This window comes from Helobdella robusta, assembly GCF_000326865.2.
Source record: "Helobdella robusta unplaced genomic scaffold HELROscaffold_9, whole genome shotgun sequence".
In the NCBI taxonomy this organism is placed as follows: domain Eukaryota; kingdom Metazoa; phylum Annelida; class Clitellata; order Rhynchobdellida; family Glossiphoniidae; genus Helobdella; species Helobdella robusta.
Window position 1 is genome coordinate 1,476,603 of NW_008705512.1, and position 14,794 is coordinate 1,491,396.

A 14,794-nucleotide genomic window follows, 5' to 3' on the forward strand; every position below is an offset into this window, starting at 1 on the left:
AACTACTAGTAAACTGATATAATAATATAATCACGATAATATTAATAATAATAATCTTCGATAAACTTTATATGCAAACAAATTGTGTGAAATTGTTATGAGTAAAAATGGTGATCGGCGATTGACAACCAACACAGGAATGTTAAGTCATCCTCCGATTCCAGTTGTGAACTTTGAAGACCACGTGGAAAGGTTGAGAAGTAACGAAGGTTCGAGATATTCACTGGAGTACGAGTCTATCGATCCCGGCCAGCAATTCACTTGGGAGGGTTCCAACAGGTTGCTTCTTTAAATTTGCATCTCCATTACAGAAAATCACATCGTCAAAGTTTCTTACACTTTTTCTCCTTTATCATAATGAACTACAACTTAACTAACAAAAATAATCAAGAATATGCTCAGCTGTGTGACATCAGTGTTTTTTAAAAATTAGTTCATGCTTTTTACTTACCACCAGAATTATAATTTAACATTTTCCCATCAACAAGCATGGATACATTTTTTAAATCCTTCCGCATGACGCAGGGAGGCAAACAAGACAAAGAACAGATACGCCAACGTCATTGCATACGACCACTCACGTGTGCCCCTGCAGTTGCTGGAAGGTCTGCCGGACAGCAACTACATCAACGCAAACTTCATGGATGGATATCGCAAACACAACGCGTACATTGCAACTCAGGTTTGGCTGGCAATTCTGGCTAGAGATATTGTTTTATGAATAAATTAACGTTTGGGAACTCCAGAGGTGGTGTACCAACGGAGTATATCAATTATTTAATATAACACACATCACCTACTACATAATAACAAAGAAATTATTATGCTTTTATATTTTAGAAGTATTCTTGATTTTTTTTCAAAATTTTCTTATTCTAATTAAACAAAATTAAAAGTTTTTTTGAAAACTTTGGACGATTTGTTGAATTAATATCGTGAAAATGTTTTATTTCTCCGGTTCTAGCTCATTTTCTCGCTGTTAACATTTGAATTATAATGCTCGCTCCGTTAAAATACGCAAATAAATTCTTACATCTCTCGGAGACGCTTTCTATAATGCGAGGGCTTAGATTGATTGTGAGTGTCTATTTGACTTTATGCATTATTACTAGATAAGATGAGAACAAAATTTTGTTGTTGCAAATTTTAGTTTTGGTTCTGTAAGATCTATAGTCGAATTTGTTTTGACGTGTTTGACTATGAGTAAAGTTCGGATTTGGTTCAGTCGACAAAATAGTTTTTAAATGAAGTCAAAAAATAATTGAAATTAAAATCGGTTGTAAATATTATTTGTAATAAATTTATATTTGAAGTAATTTTTTATTTCGTGAACAGGGTCCGCTACCCGAAACATTTGGAGATTTTTGGAGGATGATATGGGAGCACAGGTGCACCACCATTGTCATGATGACAAAACTTGAAGAACGAAACAGAGTAGGATGACGATGACCTTTCATTATTTTATCGTAACAATGAAAACGATCTCAACATGAAAACACTAAATAAATCTAAAAATTATTTTAACCGTAAAAAGATAAAGTGCGATCAATACTGGCCGACCAGAGGTTCCGAGGCATACGGCATCATGCACGTGACATTGCAAGATGTCCTTGAACTTTCAACTTACACCATTAGGACATTCCAACTATCAAGAGTAACTTATTTGTTACAATTCATCAAAATTACAAATCAACTTTTTCAACTGTAATCATTCGACAAATTTATTTTATTAAAATGACGAAAATATTTTTCGCAGAACTCCTTACCAGAGAAGCGCGAGGTGCGACAATTTCAATTTACAGGCTGGCCTGACCACGGAGTACCAGACCAACCTTCACCCCTACTCATCTACATGCGCAGAGTCAAATCCTCCATACCCTCTGATTCTGGGCCGATCGTTGTGCACTGCAGGTTCCAAAGACAAAGATTGTTTTTTATAGCATGATTTTTTACATCTTTTATTTAGTAAATGATAAACGACATGCAATAATTTGTTTAATTGATTGTTCTTCTTTTGTTAACATATTTTTTAAATAATTTTAAAATGATTTTGCATAGTTAATAGATCATAGTGCTACTGTAATTCTTATTTTGTGATTGATCTTTCATTGAAATCTATTCATTCCTCTTTTATGAACAAATGTTTCAAATAAAATGAATTACGGAAATTGAGACTTGCTCAAATTACAAACACGTATTTGGTTGCATCAGCGCGGGAGTTGGCAGAACTGGAGCGTTCATCGTCATCGACTCCATGCTGGAACGAATCAAACACGAGAAAACTGTTGACATTTACGGGCATGTCACTTGCTTGAGGGCCCAACGCAATTACATGGTCTGTGGAGTTGAAAACTATTCATTGTTTCTTATCACACTTGTATCAATTATTTCATTTGAACTTGCTTTGAATCGCATCCAGTGATGTTTTAAATTCAAAATTTTCTGCTTTCTCTTAAGTAGAATTATTTTACTTTACTTAGGAGTTTCATACTTTTTTAACTTACCTTTTTTCTTTTTCATATAGAAATTTTTGTAAATTTTACTTTTAATTTACTCTCAATATTATTTTTTCATATCAACAATCACTAAACACAAATGCTATTCAGATCAATTTTAACATAATATGCATATAAACAGCTTTTCTGGTTTTCAGCAATTCATCCAAACAAATTAATCCTAAAAATCAATTAATTACAGTTTTGATAACATCAAAAAACTGTCAAATATAACCAAGAGTTGTTGTCACCTGTATGCTAACTATTGTAACTAACTTTTCCCCATTTTGACAGCACTGACAAATTCCTAACAAATTTTAAGGCAGCTAGTGTCAGCCATTCAATCCGACTCTTTTCGTTTTTTAATATTCAAAAACATCTGATCACTATCAAATCCGATTTGATTAATTTTCTCAATAAATAAATTCATTTTATGCTGAAATTCATTTTTATAGCGCTGTATACAGAATTTTGCAGTTATGGCGCTAATCCCCATTCGATAACTTTCATAATGTTAAGTTGATAACCTTTTTTAATTACAGAGAATCTCAATAATTCCATCTTTCATGGTCTGTTGGGGTGCATTTCGCATCCACCCCTCGATCCACCCATCGATTTACCACTGGCTGTACATTTTCAAATGAAAAACAATTTTTAAACAAAACTCTTCTTCTTTGCCTTTACATAGAAAATTCATTTTACTTTAATTTTATTGATAAAAATGTTTTTACCAAACATTAATACTTGAACCAAATCTTTCAACTTTACTTAACTTTGACTTACTCGGTTGAATAACACTGATTGTGCCACTATCAACCATAATCTTTGTTCCTTTACATTCTTTTCAACGCTTCTTGCATGCAGGTTCAAACAGAAGATCAGTACGTTTTCATCCACGATGCATTATTAGAAGCCATCCAGTCAGGAAACACGGAGGTGTCGGCCAGGAATCTGCTAGCTCACATTCAGAAACTTAACCAAGTTGATCCAGGAGATACGGAGACTGGAATGGAGTTGGAGTTTAAAGTTTGTTTTGTCTGGTGATTGATTGGTACGTTGGTCGCCATCAAGCTGCTGGTATGACGTATGACGACCATTGGACAAATGCAAATCTATCAACATTAACTTAGAATGTATTTGAAAATTATTACAGTTATTGAAAAATGACGGAATATTTTTACTCTAAAGTCTTATATTTTGATGCTCGTAGAAAATGTCGAAACCAATAAACTGCTAAAAACAACACTTGATTCAAAAGTTATATAAATAATAAATCACACAGAAACTTTCAAGCATTAAGATAAACCCTTCACGGTTCGCCAGTGCCAGCCTGCCAGTTAACAAACTGAAGAACAGATTGGTCAACATTCTACCATGTTTGTTTTGATTTGTTCTTTTTATTTATAAAGTATAAACTTTAATAAAAAAAATGATTTAAATAAAAATTGCAATTTTAATTAAAAAACCAGCAACTTACAAATTTCAAAATATTTAAAAATTACACAAAAAATTATACAATTAAACAAAAATTGGTATTAACAAAATATTGAAAAAATTGAAAAATTACGAAAAAGTCAAAGCTTTATAATGTTTACAAAAAAATTGAATGAACGAACGGCAGACGAGTCGACGAGGGTGTGCCTGCAGCCCATACGCGGAGTGGAGGGGTCTGATTACATCAATGCAAGCTTTGTTGACGTGAGTTTCAGCACGTTCTGATTCAGCTTTAAAGTCACATCCGCAATCTCTCAGCATTAAAATTTCCGTATAAATTCGCTGGTTCAATGTTTTAATTTTAAATTTATTCAAACGGCATTTGTAAAAATTGAAAATTTTAAAATATAAATTTTAAGCTCGAAGATGAAATCAAAATTTCTTTTCAACGTAGGGTTACCGTTACAGGAGAGCCTACATAGTGACCCAAGGTCCACTGCCTGAAACCACGGAAGATTTCTGGCGAATGTTGTGGGAACACAACTCAACGATCGTCGTCATGCTGACGAAGCTGAGAGAATCCGGCAGAGTATGTAACTCACGTGTGCATGCAGAGTGCACGTGTTTTCAAATAGTAGCTTCATTTCCGTAATTCTTTTTTGGTTATATCCGTGGTTTTTTGTGATTTTCTTGACTTTGTTGAGTTAGGCGAATATTTTGAACTTATTCATAATGCTGATTGTCCGTTGATTAAATTTTGTTTTAAAAGTGTTGACTGCATATTAAAATTTTGCAACTTCCTTATGCAAATTACACAAGTAAGTGACTTAATGACCAATTTCCATCATTAGCATGAGCAAATTTTTGTATTTCATATTCAAGCTGAGCAAAATAAATGTAAGTACGTTCTTTTGTTATTGTTAGTACGTGGTGTTCTAGCTAGATGATCATGTATGCATTAAAAAATGTCAACACTAACAAGAATTTTTATGATTTTTGGTAAATATTAAAAAATAGTTTTGAAAAATAATTATAATTTGTTTAAAATGAGCTCGCGCACTAGCACCACCACGCACACCAACAGGACAAGTGTCATCAGTACTGGCCGAGTGAGAGATCAGCCAGGTACCAGTACTTTGTGGTGGATCCCATGGCCGAGTACAACATGCCACAGTACATATTGAGAGAGTTTAAAGTCACTGATGCCAGGGTTAGTTTTTTTTTCAATAGTTTATAATTTAAAATAATGTTTGATAAGTTTATTTAAGAGTTATACGTAGCAGAACGTTGTGGCTAATAATTTGGTGAACATTAGGATGGGCAGTCGAGAACGATTCGTCAGTTCCACTTCACTGAATGGCCTGAGCAAGGGGTGCCCAAGTCTGGCGAAGGTTTCATCGATTTCATTGGCCAGGTACACAAAACGAAAGAGCAGTTTGGCCAGGATGGTCCTATCACTGTTCACTGCAGGTTCGTTCCACTGTTTCATCTTCATATGCAACAGCATAACTGACTATTATTTAAATACATTATTGGGAGGCAAACATTTGAAACTCTTTTTTTTTTCAAAAGTTCCGGTGTTGGCAGGTCAGGTGTGTTTGTGACGTTGAGCATTCTGCTGGAGAGGATGAGATACGAAGGCATCGTAGACATGTTTCAAACAGTCAAGATGCTCTGGATGCAGAGGCCTGTCATCATTCAATCAGTGGTTAGTTCTGTTTAAAAGAAAATAACTGGTTCATCAAATTTTAATGGCGAATTTAATGTTGAAAAAATTCCCAGCATTGGGCCAATGAAATTTTTATTACTTTAAACATTTTTGTATTTTAAATCAAGTTTTAAATGTTAATTTATATTTCGTCAATTTTTTTATGATGAATAATATTTATTTCAACTCTTAAATTGTTATAGTTTAAACTTTTGCTATTTTATATCAACTGTAAAAGTGCAGCTGACAATTGTGAGCAACAAGATCAAAAAAACTATTAATTACTTTTACGCAGGAGCAATATGCATTCTGCTACAGATCGGCTCTTGAATATTTAGGATCCTTTGACCATTACGCAAATTGAACCTCCGCATCACATAACTTGACATAGACCAATTGAGGATGGAAAGTGCGTGCTTGAGGTCATGCTATTGAAGTAGCAAGGAGATATTTTTGTAGCTCACGAGACGAAATTTTAAAAATGATTCAATTTTTAAAATCAATTTAGTTCACCATTTATTTTCAGAGTTATTTTAAAAACTTATATACCAACATTAAGTTATAATTAATCAATTGATACTATGTTAGCCCCTGTCAATATTGAATTTTATTAATTATATGTTTATATATTAATATTTATATAAACATTACTTAAGATCTGTGTAAAAAATAATTTCAAATTATTTTGATGAAAGATTTTAATGTTTGCAGTTAGAAGGTTTAAAATGTTGTCAGTTTATCACATTCGTCAACCAAATTTTACTAAATTTGCTTTCAGTTGATAAATATGCGTAGCTTATAATTAGATCGTTCAGTTGTTATTAGCTATTAATACAATCATCATTGTCCTCACCGTCGACATTTTTGTTATTTTTTTCATTTCCATCATCAATAGTACCACTGTAATCAATTTCATCATCAAAACTTTCCATGGCGAGATTAAGGTAAATTAGTTGTTCTCTCCAAAAGACTGTTGCTTTGTTATTGATTATTACCTACTATGATCACTATATAGAGGAACCACATGAACACATACACAAACATATATACATATTCATATATATATATATACATGTATGCACGTGTTATATGTATGTTTGTGTTTTCTTTTCAATTATTTAAACTTACATACCCGTATAAATCATGTAGTCCTATATTAATTAAAAATACATGAATGCTTGCATTTGTAAATTAATGACACGGACATGCGCGTTTAAATTATTTTTATTTAACTATTTATTTATTACTTTCGGTTATGTTTTGCCAAAATTATTATTATAGTTTTTTTTCAAATTATCATTCAATTATACTTAAATAAATACCGACAAATGTTAATTGTACAACATAGTCGTTTGTCAGTGACATAGGTACATTTTGGTTTTATTTAACTACCGATACTTCATCGATATTATTTGTACTCAAGTTATTTACAATAACATAGTTCTGTTCAATAGAATATTTTATCATGTTTACAATATGTCGAAGATTGAATTTATTTCTCATTTCAAGCTCAACTTTTAAACTATTTCATCATCCATCTATAAGTGAATGCCGCGTCACTACGTTTGATATATTTAATTAGATAACTTAAACCTCAATTAAAAATGAAATTTAGAATTAATTAAGATAATGGCGTCGTAAATTCTGCTCACTAATGTCAGTCGCCTGAGACAGATCAACACGTTCGTTGTCTGATATATCGGCCACATTTAACGGGTTTGTTTGAGTTCGTTATCATTTATCGTGCTAATTTATCGGCGTTAATTTTAGTTATATATACATATATATATTCATTATATATATATTTATTATATATATATATGTATATATATACATATGTATATATATATATATATATATATATATATGAATATATTCATTCATTTATTCAAAAATTATTGTTAGTTAGATAGATAATTGAACATGCTGCTCTGAGTTACGTGGAAAATCCAACGTTTTATTTTTCAGAAAATGCTTCAAACGACGTAAACTTATTTCAAATATAATTTTTAATTTATTAAAATTTTGGCAATTTCATGCAACATCGATGAACAAAGAAATAAACGGCAGATGCTCATGTCATGTTTTGTTGTCAATAATCACGTTTGTGTGTGCGTGTGTACATTTGTTTGTAGCGTAAGAATTTATTCATTTCAAGCAATTTGCTCTTTGAATTTGCTCCTTCAAACAACTTATCAAAATTTGGATTTAATATTATTTTTTCACTTAATTTATAATAATCTTTTTAATGTTTACTGTTTTATTGAAAATATTTATGATCACTTGCTGGTCACGCTGTAGATAGATATTTAAGTTGAAATAAAACAATATTTCTGTAAAACATGTTTGTTATCTAAATTTTCGATTAGGCCACGCAAATAATTTTCCTTTTTTTTGTATTTTAAAATAAATTTCAGTACGTGAACTAGAAAAAACTAATTAAGAAAAAACAATAGTGATAATACTAAAGATCATTAAGCAACAAGTAGTTGTGTTGTGTAGTTTTTGGTGAAGATGCAGTATGCATTACCTTGCTAGCTTTCGTTTAAGGCATCACCCTTTGGATTCTAATAATTGTTTATTAGCAAAAATGTTATTTTGGCCGTCATGGCTGTTAAATTTTAAAGCATGTGAATTTTAACAAGAGATTAAAATCATCTCGACAAAAAATTGTAAAGGAGACATGAATGCTTTACTAAATTTTGGGTTTTTTTGATCCAAATAAGTGGATCAACTATTCAGCTATTTGGCTTTCAGCCAAATTCGCTATTTAGTGCTTCCCTTCAATTAACTATTTACAAAAGATAAACAAGGTTCAAATTGATATAAAGAATTTGCAGAAGGTTTTGAAACTGTTCATGAAGAAGTTGTTTGTAAAATTTTATATAATTAAAAACAGAACTTTAGCGATTAATCACAAACCACTAAAATGCCATAGGAGGCCAAAATTTGAATGTATCAATTTTTGAATAGATATTAATAATGTTGCTGAAAATAGTAAGAGAAAAAAATAAATTGAAATAAAAATAAATTTACAGTTGAGGGAAAATTTGTGTCAGACTTTATTACCTTGCCAAAACCCAAATCCAGATACAATAAAACCAGCCATTAAAGCCAACACAATAACAGCACTGGATGCAAAAGCCATGAATCTTCTGTAACTTGAGAATGACACAGGCAGACTGTTTGCTATGGAATTATTCATTTGAAAAATTATTGTTTTCTCTTTTAAGATTTCATCTTTTTCTTCTCTTGTGAGGTTGATGGCATTTATTGTATCTTTTATTCTACTTCTCAACTCTGCTTTGTTGACTGACTCACTGCCAAAACTGAACAGAGCCAGTCCTTCTTGTCCTGAAAGGCCAAGTGTTTTCTTTACAATCCTCCTCAACATTGCTCCACCAGCTAACAGGGCCAGATACATGGAGTGAACGTAACTGCATGTTTTAATATGTCCAAATCATTATTTGTATTCAAATCAATCATATTGGTAGTAATAAATTAGTTATAAATAAGTAATAAATTAGTAATAAATAAATATGATTTCTTCCTAAATTTTTAGCTGATCAACATAGTAACAGAAGGTTTAAAGTTCATTTTGATTTTAAGCCAATAAGATTTGTGTAACTTTATTTTATTTTAGCTTATAGAAAATTAACGTTTGTTTTTATTTTAGAGATAAAAATTTTATAAAAAGACAAAACAAATGTAAATAACTTGACAAAATTTGAAATGTAATAATTAATACCTGAGGAAACTCTTAAAAAAAAGTCTTAAAAATATAAATGAAAAATTAACAAACGCGATAATAAGTACAGGCTTTGTGTTTGACACTTCTTCAATTCTAGCACAATAATTGACAGCAACCTCAGACGGCTTGGCTGTGGTCATCCAATCATCTCCCATGTAGTACTGCAGATCTTTTTGAAACAGCTCAGTTCTTCTGAATTCTGGCTCAGCACAGAAATGCAGAACATTCAATCTCGCATCACTTTTCAGCTTTTCCAGGGCAATTTCAATCTGACGGAAAACGAAGTAAAAATCCGCGATGGCCTGACTCCAAACTTTCACGTCTGTTAGTGCGGCCACAATTTTCAAATTGATGAGTTTGTCGCTTTCGTCGTGAATTTTTTGTGTATTGTTACGCATCTCTGAGCAAAAATCATCCTCATTTATGCTAGCCATTTTCCACCAACTAAATAAACTGACTTTTTCAAAAAAATGACCAGATTAGCAAAAGCAAGATTTAGTAATATGAATAACAAAGGGTGAAAATAAAGATTGTAAGGCGTCCTTACTAATTTATGTGGGCAGCTCCGAATGTTTGTTTAAATACAAAAAACGAACTTAAAGTATAACAGGCCTCAACTAATTACCAGGCACCTTTATATGTCACTTGTGACGATCTCACATCCACTTCTACTTGCCAGTTTTATAATGAAATAATAATATTCATACAAATTTATGTTAATGATTAATTTATGGATTAGTATAAAAAAACTACAAAAAACAAAACAAGTTTTATCATTATATATAGTACATTCATGACAGACGAATTGAGTTTTAACAATGTGATTCACTGATGTTTTTTATCTTAAAATGCAAGAGTAAGAATATTATTATGTTTATTATGTGCTTGCTTTGCTATGCGTTAATGAGTGACAGTCAATACCAAAATATTTGTTTTTTTGAACATTTTACTCTAAACTTATGCTATTGTTTTAAGTGGCGGGGCCGGCCGCTCCATCTTTGTGGCCCCACGATCTTTGTGGCCTCACGATCTTTGTGGCTCCACGATCTTTGTGGTTCCCAAATCTTTGTACCCCCTGGTAATCTGACTCTTTGCCATCTCTAGGCGGCCCTGGAGCAAAATTATCTGAATTCATGCCCATATGGCCACATTTATATCTTTGCAATTCACATTTGTAAAATACAAATTATAAAAACTGAATTAAAAAAATTGCAACAAATTTGTTCTACAAAATATTATTTGAGCCATCAAAATATGCATAGGATTACTAAGTTTCAAGCATTCTGTAGTAAAACAGAGAACATTCGATGACAATTCAAGGTCCATAAATGAAATCAGTTGATTAAATTTGTAAAAATATATTTATAAAAGTTGACAGAACACATTTTATGTGAAATAAGTTTATAACAGTTGTAAATTCCAATCACGATTGAAAATAAAATAATGAAAATTTTGTCAAAAATGAAATATAATTCCTACCAATTTTCCATATATTTTAATACTTTTGCTAACAAAGCTATTAACGTTAAATAAACCAGAACAATTCATCTTGACTAGTTGTTTGTTCTGTGTTGGCGTATGATAGAATCATACTGCCTTAGCAACATAAAAACAAACAAAAAGATACAATGATTTTCCCACGTTTTGTCCTAATTATATTCTTTTAAAATTTCGAAATTTGAAATAAATGCCTGGAGAAATTTATTAACCTCCAGTTCTGATATATTTTACATTTTGTAACGAGTTTACAATTCAAACGTATTTATTTTGGTTTGGGGCCTTTTTTTGTGGAGGAGATTGAACCAGAGACATTTCAACAGAAACATTTTCCATCTCTTGATCTTCGATGTCACTTTCGTAATTTGTTGTGGCATACGGCTAAATTTCATTTGCTGTTCCCTTTTAATTACGTCATAATATATTTTTCTGACAACTTTTCATAAAACTTGTTTTGTTAGCTTTTCACGTGCTTTTACAAAATTGTTTTAAAACCTATTTATCAAATTAATAGTTGACGAATTACTACAATTTAGTGTCATAGGTCATGAAACATTTGCTCTTGTTTTTCTTCTTAAGAGGCTTTGTCATCCCGTTTTATGAAGGTGAATACAAAAGCGGCAAGTTCCAGGAATAAGATGAGTTGGACTTGACAACGGCCAAGGCTGGTCTTGTTACTCGCCAACATTGGCCTTCATTTGGCTTTGAAGCATGCTTTTTTAATGGCTTAAGTTAGAAAACCTCAGCAACGTATCCTATATGATGGTGAAGAAAGCTACATTACATTGCGCAAATGAGGCCGAAAAAAAATTTCAAGGCCGTTTAATTTTGATTTCAAATATCAGTATAAAATAAAATTATGTGGCTAAAATGGAGGCCAAATCCGGGCCCCAAAAAACTACTGACCCTGGATACCGAAGAAACATATATATCATGATTTGTGTTACGGAGAGACAGATGGAATTTCATTATTCATGGCCTGTCGTGTAACGCATGGAGGCATGGAATGATGAAATTGCAAACTGACTGAATGAACGAACGAACGAATGAATGAAATTAATAAATAAACAAAACGAACGAATGAACAAACGAATAAATAAATGAATGGATGATTGATTGAATGAATGAAAAGTAGAAAAACCCGACTGTCAGTTTTGATAGATTTACAATCTATCCAATAAATAAATTAATGTGTTATTTATATTCCATTTCCTGTTATATTTAATTAAATATTCAGACAAAATATTCAATCATTCACTCACCACATGACACAGCGGTTGATCTAATTATAATATAAACAATGGACGATGTGACATAACGATATGATATTGTTACTAACGTAAAGTTTTTCATTGAGTTATATTATAACAATATAATTTTTTAATAATTTGAAATCAATTGAAGTAAATAGAACAAAAATAAGAACAACATAAGCGAATGACGTGAATGACTAATCAGTTTTTATCTCCACGCCTCAGCACGGTTGGACGCAATTGATTGACTAAAAAAGAATTCCTCTATAGATTCATAACGCTGCCTACCACAATCAACTGATAAGGGAGAGTGTAGAAGTTACATTGCTGCCACATCACACCATCATCGTGTATGTACATGTAATACCTGCAGTGGCTTTGTGGGCAATAGATGCCTGCATTCCAGAGTTTTTATCATAAAATTTTGTTACATTTCGTAACATGGAATCCGAATCACTATTGACGACAGATACTTTTGCTTATATGTACAAACGTACGCACATGTATATGTATAAGTTATGTCCGCATTGTTTTTTGTTATCCATTGATCCAGCAATGGTAGTTTCAGCAGCATCAGTGAGCCATGTCAGCGTGCGCGTTTGCATGAACGTGAACATCAAATGTGCACGTTTTGTATGAATATCAACGAACGCACACGTTTTCTTTTCTTTTCTTTTATCAACTGTTTCGTGTGTGTATGCTGTTTGATGTCATTAAGATACGTAGCAATTGTTTGGACTGGATGGATTTTGTATTTTACGTTAGTTATGCTCCAAGAACTGGTTAGGAGCAAATTGATTAAATAAATAAATAAATAAAATAAAATAAACCTATTAACAAATGTGCACGTTGCATGTACTAACAACCGTTTTTAACCATACAACAACAATTAGGGATCTGAGCTTCAAATTTGCACTTTTTCAATAAAATGTATCCAAAATCGCGAGCTTAAAAGAAATTATGCAATGTCTCTAGTTTTTTGTTGTATTATATGAATATGTTTGAATGAATATCTGAAAACATCTTTATAAGAAGTAAAATCTTCCGTGTTGCCACTGCGGACCAACATGCCAAGGTTCTCGCGAACGTGAGTATTAATAAATTGCGCACGTTTATGAATAATTTACATATATAATTCATGCGCGCACATGCGTTCTTGTCCGTTTCATTCCTATGTTTGTACGGCAGCACCTCTCTTGCTGGTCAATGGTCACATTATTTTGGTAAAACAATTTATTAATTAAATGAACTAAAAGGGCGCGTTGGTTGTCCGATGTATACGTATTGATACGTGCACATAGCAAACGCGATGTGTTAAACACTGTCGTCATCATTATATCAAGACAGCATCGAGTAGCCAAATAGTTGATCCACTATTCAGCCGGAGCCGAAGGCCGATTAATATAAAACTTATAATTAGCATTCTAATTCTAATTTACATTTTGTAAAAATCTAAATTTTTTTTTAAATGGAAAAAAGCCATTGAAAACAACATGTATCTTCAATAAGTTTTTATCGAGTTAATATTCAATCTTTTGTTCAAATTCAAATGTTTTAACCAGCTATGAAGGTCAGAAAAATTAAAACCAGTGATGGTTGCTATTATCGGCTAATGCCAAAGGTTCGACGCGTCTCTGTCTTTCTCTAGCATTCTAATATACATGCATCCTGCTATTACAAATAGCACAATGCGAATTGAATTGGAGTGAACGAGTAAATATGATTTTTAGTAAAATTTGGTTTTGTTAATGTATAGAAATTAAATGTTTTTATATAAGATTGATTTGCTAATTTTATATTTTAAAGGATAAAATGGTACGAATTTAAATAAATGGATAAGTAAATGATCATTTAAGATAATGGAAATAAAAATGTGATAGTTTTAAATGGTAACATGGTTTGTTATATTATATCAACATACCAGACAAAAAAATGAACGAACAAACAAACGAACGAACATTGATGCTCAATGTTAATATTTGATGAACGGAAAACGTGTGCCGGTATATTTTCAATATTTTATTTATGAGATTTGTTCCAAATACCGAAGTTATGTTAATTGACTGTATTCGTTGGTTTTGTGTGTGCATAGAAACGATACACAAACGAAGACCCTTTGTGATTTAAGCATTTTTAAAAGATTATCTTTTTTTATATTTAGATTTTTAGCCGTTATAATTTTTTTGAAGTATTAAAAAACCCATATTCAAATAAAATAAATAAATGCGGCCTATTTTCATTTGAATTCAGTTCATACGTATCAATAGATTAAGCAAAGCATATTTTCAATTATTGAAAGAATGAATTGATCAATGGATCATTAATAAAATAACGTTGTTAAAACAATTTTTGTGAAAATGAAAAAAATAATTAAATTGTATACATTTGCAGGCATCCATCCATACTGCCATGACGACAATCCCACACGAGTATGATTCATTCAAATTGGTTTATATTGATTGGTCCATGCATGTACGTACGTGCAGGCCTGTCTGTATGTCTCGCATGTCTGCTTGTGTATCTTGTATGTCTGTTTGTGTATATTGTATGTCTTTTTGTGTTTGTATATCTTGTATATCTGTTTGTGTTTGTACATCTTGTGTATATCTTGTATGTCTGTTTGTGTTTGTATATTTTGGAAGTCTGTGTATCTATG

The 14,794-nt window shown here is 31.7% G+C and overlaps 2 protein-coding genes across 2 annotated transcripts; one reads left to right on the plus strand and one right to left on the minus strand.

The window, feature by feature from the left end:
• Positions 1-1,394: 1,394 nt before the first annotated feature.
• Positions 1,395-6,435, plus strand: HELRODRAFT_186608 (hypothetical protein). The gene is made up of 12 exons (XM_009033098.1): positions 1,395-1,434; positions 1,535-1,654; positions 1,757-1,911; positions 2,212-2,335; positions 3,360-3,521; positions 3,778-3,871; positions 4,117-4,193; positions 4,384-4,518; positions 5,014-5,139; positions 5,245-5,399; positions 5,502-5,637; positions 5,933-6,435. The coding sequence occupies exons 1-12, from the start codon at positions 1,405-1,407 to the stop codon at positions 5,999-6,001; spliced, it is 1,383 nt and encodes a 460-aa protein (XP_009031346.1). The 5' UTR covers positions 1,395-1,404; the 3' UTR covers positions 6,002-6,435.
• Positions 6,436-9,378: 2,943 nt separating this feature from the next.
• Positions 9,379-9,822, minus strand: HELRODRAFT_70990 (hypothetical protein; the record flags this gene model as incomplete). The annotated part of the gene is made up of 1 exon (XM_009032953.1): positions 9,379-9,822. The coding sequence occupies one exon, from the start codon at positions 9,820-9,822 to the stop codon at positions 9,379-9,381; it is 444 nt and encodes a 147-aa protein (XP_009031201.1).
• Positions 9,823-14,794: the final 4,972 nt, after the last annotated feature.

Bases quoted from the DNA above. Each gene is read 5' to 3' on its own strand.
- HELRODRAFT_186608 (XM_009033098.1), top strand. From the start codon at position 1,405: ATGATGACAAAACTTGAAGAACGAAACAGA. The intron at 3,872-4,116 runs GTTTGTTTTGAT...AACGAACGGCAG, and splicing joins ATTGGTCAACATTCTACCAT to ACGAGTCGACGAGGGTGTGC. The intron at 5,400-5,501 runs GTTCGTTCCACT...TTTTTTCAAAAG, and splicing joins CCTATCACTGTTCACTGCAG to TTCCGGTGTTGGCAGGTCAG.